The sequence below is a fragment of the Salvia splendens genome, chromosome 11, assembly GCF_004379255.2.
Source record: "Salvia splendens isolate huo1 chromosome 11, SspV2, whole genome shotgun sequence".
Lineage (NCBI taxonomy): Eukaryota > Viridiplantae > Streptophyta > Magnoliopsida > Lamiales > Lamiaceae > Salvia > Salvia splendens.
In genome coordinates this window covers 12,674,675-12,679,873 of record NC_056042.1, presented here as the reverse complement: position 1 = coordinate 12,679,873, position 5,199 = coordinate 12,674,675, and the positions used below count along the sequence as shown (strand labels likewise).

Sequence of the window (5,199 nt, the reverse complement as noted above, 5' to 3'; positions counted from 1 at the left end):
TAAAAAAAAGTGGACTCCATATTCCACAAACTTTTTTTTTAATCCATTATTCTTTATTTTTCTTAAAATCCATGCCCATAACAAGAGTTACTCTTATTGTAGAATGAAGGGAGAGTAGTTTTTATCATTTATTGGCAAAGTATTCTGGTATATCCATAAAATTACTACTCCCTCCTAACTATATTAATTGTCACAAGCTCTTCTCTACATTATCCTCTCTCTTATTTTACCATTTCTCTACTTTAACTTTTTATTATCATTTTTATAAAACGACTGTAAAAACACAAGTGTGACAGTTAATGTGGGACGGAGGGAGCAGTTTTTATGAGCAGTTTTTATGTTTTATTGGCAAAGTATTCCAACCAAAGCATAAAAAATGTACGTAGTCATTAGTTATTCCCTTTGTCAAGCTACTTGTTTAGTTTATTATCTCCTCAACTCCAAGAATAATTATATACAGTAAAATAATTCTATTGTCTCCTGTACACTTTGGTCATGTTTCTAAAATATTAGAAACATTAGATATTTACCAGTTTTGCTTGATTGTTGAGACTACAATCAGCGGATAGAATATTTGTAACCTTTTCTGCAATTTCCCGCGGGCCGCAGCTCTGTGTCGTCTCCCAACTTATCTGCTCCCCACGTTACTGTGTTTGGAGCCGTAAAATTCGTTGTGAAGCAGAGCAACATGAGTAAATAAGATGAGTAGTACGTAGGAGAACATCAGCGAATTTGCGTCCTTCCAAGAGATGATGCACAGATTTCACTTTTCGTGTTCTGTAGAATGATAGGTATTTGTGATTATTAGACACCATCAGCTATGAGTAAGGATATAACTAGAACCGCAGAGTTTATGAGTAAAATCTCAGAAATGATATAGAATGACAACTTTTTAGTGATATTGGTGGAAATATTTTGGAGTGCATCGCATTTCTTCACCGGGATTTGGTTAAATCATGTTTGACGTTAAAAGAGCCAAGCTAGAAAGTTTCATGATGACAAAGAAAACAGAACAGTCACCTGTGATTTAGGCAAAGGAAAAAGATTCCAGAACCGAAGCGTTTCATCTCCTGATCCTGTTACGATTGTCTGTAAAGAATTTCAGCATGAAAAATAGCGCAATTAGTGACAATGATGCCATCTTCGGATGAAACGAAAAACAAGAAACTGCTGGTTTTCGTCGATATACCTGCCCATCTGGTGAAATGGCAAGGTAGAGTACTCTGGATGTATGGCCAGTTAGAGTAGCCAACTGCATTGAAAGTTGACTCAAATTCATTAGGTGATTGCACAAAGAAAACTCTGCAGGCAACACTGTTTTCGGTTGTCATGCTTGATTATCTCACCTCTGACATTGAAGGATATCTCCACAAGATTATTTGGTTTTTGGAGTAGCCATGGGTGCTCACGAGTTCATTGACATTCTTCGACCACACAAGATTGCACACCTGGCATAGTATTGTTTCGGGTCAGGTTGTCATTCTGACAATAATGAATAAGAGCTTTTGGTTGCTTAAAACCTCCTTCATTAAATTCCGTTGAACACATAAAATAATTTATTTCTAAAACGAAGGATAACAAAACGAAATAGCTCTACTATAGTCGTGAATTGAGATTTGTCCTAGAGAGCTATGAACCCACATTGAAACCGACACTGATAACACTTAAAAAATTAAAATACAAAGGAAGTAAATGAATAGATTCATCCATTTCTTGTCAACTAAGGCTAAGGAAGAAGATTTAAGATCCAAGAGGTCGTAGTAGTTGCTATCTAGCACAAGAGATCTTTTTTCATGACACACTAGAGGATTTACTATTAGAGTCATGGCTATCATAAAACAGGTAAATCGATGTCAACATTATGGACTTGAAGTTGTCACGATAAGAACAAGAAGGTTACCTGACTTCCAGTATCCATGCTACTTACTTTTGTATTAGTAGTTGTATTCCAGAAACGGATGCATCGGTCAGCGGTGCCACCCCCGGAAGCTAGGAGTCCATAAAGATGGGGCGACCACGCAATTGCTTTTACAGCAGCAGTGTGTTCACAGTATTTTAGCACAGGCTGGGTCGAATGTTGGTTCCATACGAAAAGCTATATTTCAAAGCCATATAATTTATGATTTAGTTGCTGACAACAATAAACAGGTTTAAAGAGAAAAGAAGATAAAAAGAAAGGAACTTGAAGGTTTATCAACAAAAATAACTACTTACTCTATTGTCACTCCCACCTGATGCTAATTCTCGATTGTCATAAGACCACTCCAATCCACAAACCTAAACCACAATTGACAGGAATCAGAAAACACAAAACCCCCAAGATCCAGAGTAAGACAGTACTCAATTAAGTGTGAGCTACGACCTGCAGAAAATTTCATAAAGAGCACATACCTCATCTTTATGTCCGGTTAACTTGCTAACGTAATCTTCCCGAGCTCGTATATCATGCTGAAGAATACTTTTGTCGCGGCTTCCTGAAGACAATGTGGACGAACTCCAGGCTAGGGCTCCAACTCGCTTCCGATGTCCATCCATAGTTCTTATCCTCTTGCAACGGGAAGTATCCCATAACTGCAAGCCATAGGATTGAACTCCAGTCATGTACAGTTGAACCATTTGAACTGGATTCACCACAGTTCAATTTCTTTAATTAAAAAAAAAAGAAGCCACAACCATGCAATACAAACCCCAAGTGCCATTTTGAAGGTTGAAAATTTTCATCATTAAGATATAGAAAAGTTCAAAGGCAAAATCACATCCGATGCACAACTTTTTCATCATCCATTTATGCAAACAAAAAACCCTAAGGATCCAAATGTTCGTGTGCCACTCTAATTGTAAAGGAAACATCGCCTACAATCAAAATTTAAGAGCTAGAATTTTATGAAATGATGGGAGAGATACGTTTATGCATTTTTAACAAATTTGGGCGGGTGATATTGCTTTATGTATTTAAGAAATGGAGTGTGAAACACAACATAAACAGAGTAAAATCAAAAACTTAGAATCCCTAAACCCTCTGCCCCTGCAAATGGAAACTTTTATTCTCTGTATAATGCAAGAGAGACAACTACTAACACTTGAATAATAGTTATGCCATCAGCAGACACAATCCAACACTTGCAGGGTTTCATTATAAGGTACAACAGCACTCATCAAAGAAAGAAATTTGGAAGACAAAGCAATACATGTGTACCGTATGAGATGCTCGAAGCTACTCGATAAATACGATACCACTAAAGTCCCAAACCAGATGAAGAGTCAAGTTAAAGTTGGAATTTAAGGTAAAGGCTTTATGGTTCACCACAGATGCATTCCAACATATATATCGTGCAACTCCCAACTCCATGTGGATAACAACATTCTAAAATAGTTCAAGAAGTGGCATAGAAGGTGAATCCAATTTTTTAGCAATAATTTCAAAACATACTTGGAGTTTCCCATTGCTAGTTCCAACAGCAAGATGTGTATTGTGCTGAGCCCAGCGAACAGAACAGACACTCTCATCAGATAGTAAATCGCACAACTTCACTACCTGCACAAAGATGCAAGAAGATCCATCCCATCATTCATGAAGGAAACCCCACCAAATATAAGACAAAAACAAAGCCTTTACCTTGCTGCTAGAAGCATGCCACAGATAAACAGAGTTTCCCAGCCCCACAGCCAGCACATTATGCGAAGACCAGTCGACGAGGTTGAGATAGAAATCATCTTCCATAGCAGGTGCATCCAGAACCTATGCCAAACAGATATTAATTCGAGCAATACCAATTCAAATTGACCATTATTGATGAAAGAAATCTACTCAACAATAACCAGAATCATAAATAAACACAGAGAACCTAACAATAAACTTAGAAACGAGAAAATCCAAACCCTAGGATGAGGAATGACAATTCAATTTCCAAAAATCAAACAAATAAGGGGCTTGAAAATCCCAACCTTGTAAGGAGACCTAGGAAGTTCCCTTGGGGAATTAGCAGTAGGACTAGGACCGTGAGGATCCCCTAGGAGCTGATCATATAATCCAAACGGCGTCAGCGAATGCAGGGGTCTCTTCGTTTCGGTTTTATACTTGAAAATATTGCAATTGGGAGGACTAGTGAGGAAATCAGTAGCATTGACACTATTTCTCCCGGAGGAGGAAGATTTCTGGGGCGTGGAAGGCTGGAAGCATTCAGGGCCGAAGAGGGCGGACTTCAAGAGGTTGTTGTAGGGCGAAGTGGAATGATGGTTGGAGGTAGAATTAGGAAGATTAAAGAGGGCGAAATTGGAGGAGGAGCGGCTGGGGATGAAGCGATCCCCGTAAATTGTGCGGGAGGAGGAGGAGGGGCGGCGGTAGAGAAGCTTCGGCGACGGAGTTTTGGGGTCGGGAGAGAAGGTGCTCGTGCTCGGGGATTCCATTTACTGTGGAGGAAGATGAATGGATGATTTTCCCGGGAAAATGTATGTAACAGATTGATTTGATTTACGAATTTTGGTCATTTTAGGACTTTATTTTGGTAAGTTTTTAGATGGTAAAAAAAAAGTTTTAACTCAATGCTACTGCTCCCTCTGTCTTACAATAATTGTCACTCTTATTGCGGGCACAGATTTTAAAAAGTGTAAAGAAAAGTTGATTGGAAAAGTTAATGGAATGTATTGGTATTATAATAAAATATGAGTCAAATGAGTTAGTAGAATGTGAGAACTACTTATTATTTATGGTAAAAATGAAGTGTGACAATTATTTTCGAACCGACTGAAATGAAAAAAAGTGACAATTGTTGTGGAATTGAGGTAGTATCACATTGGCATACAACAAAATTACCTTCTTTATTACACCAAAAGAGCGAGAAACGGCTTTATAAGATTGTGATCTGGAAATTAAATTTTCCAGTTAGGATTTTGGATATGTAATTCTAATCTTAAATTAAGTATCTTCAGAAGAAATAATAATCAAAGATATGTTAACATATTTAGTTCTGAGTTCATCGATATTAAAAGCAATGAAAGAGAAAAGATAAATGTATATAAGATTCTTAAATTTTTAAATTTAATTGAATTTAATTAAAAATTAGTTTTGTTATTTATTGTATTATATGTAGCAATAAGAAAGAAGTGATATAGTACAAATTTTGTGTCAAGTCGTAATATGATTTCGAGTTTGATTCGGATTAGTTATACATTATTTTGTAAAAAATATTTTTTTTCAAA

The 5,199-nt window shown here is 36.9% G+C and overlaps 1 protein-coding gene across 2 annotated transcripts; it reads right to left on the bottom strand.

The window, feature by feature from the left end:
- Positions 1–319: 319 nt before the first annotated feature.
- On the bottom strand, positions 320–4,434 carry LOC121753975 (protein FIZZY-RELATED 2-like). Of its 2 annotated transcripts, none has more exons than XM_042149287.1 (10): positions 3,946–4,434; positions 3,617–3,739; positions 3,431–3,535; positions 2,392–2,571; positions 2,215–2,277; positions 1,901–2,095; positions 1,347–1,448; positions 1,190–1,252; positions 1,021–1,089; positions 320–777 (listed from the first exon to the last, which is right to left on the bottom strand). In XM_042149287.1, exons 1-10 carry the CDS (start codon positions 4,405–4,407, stop codon positions 724–726), a joined length of 1,416 nt encoding a protein of 471 aa, XP_042005221.1. In that variant the 5' UTR covers positions 4,408–4,434; the 3' UTR covers positions 320–723. The 2 variants fall into 2 exon arrangements, with proteins under 2 accessions (XP_042005221.1, XP_042005222.1); XM_042149288.1 differs by having other exon boundaries at positions 1,928–2,095.
- Between the last annotated feature and the right edge of the window lie 765 nt (positions 4,435–5,199).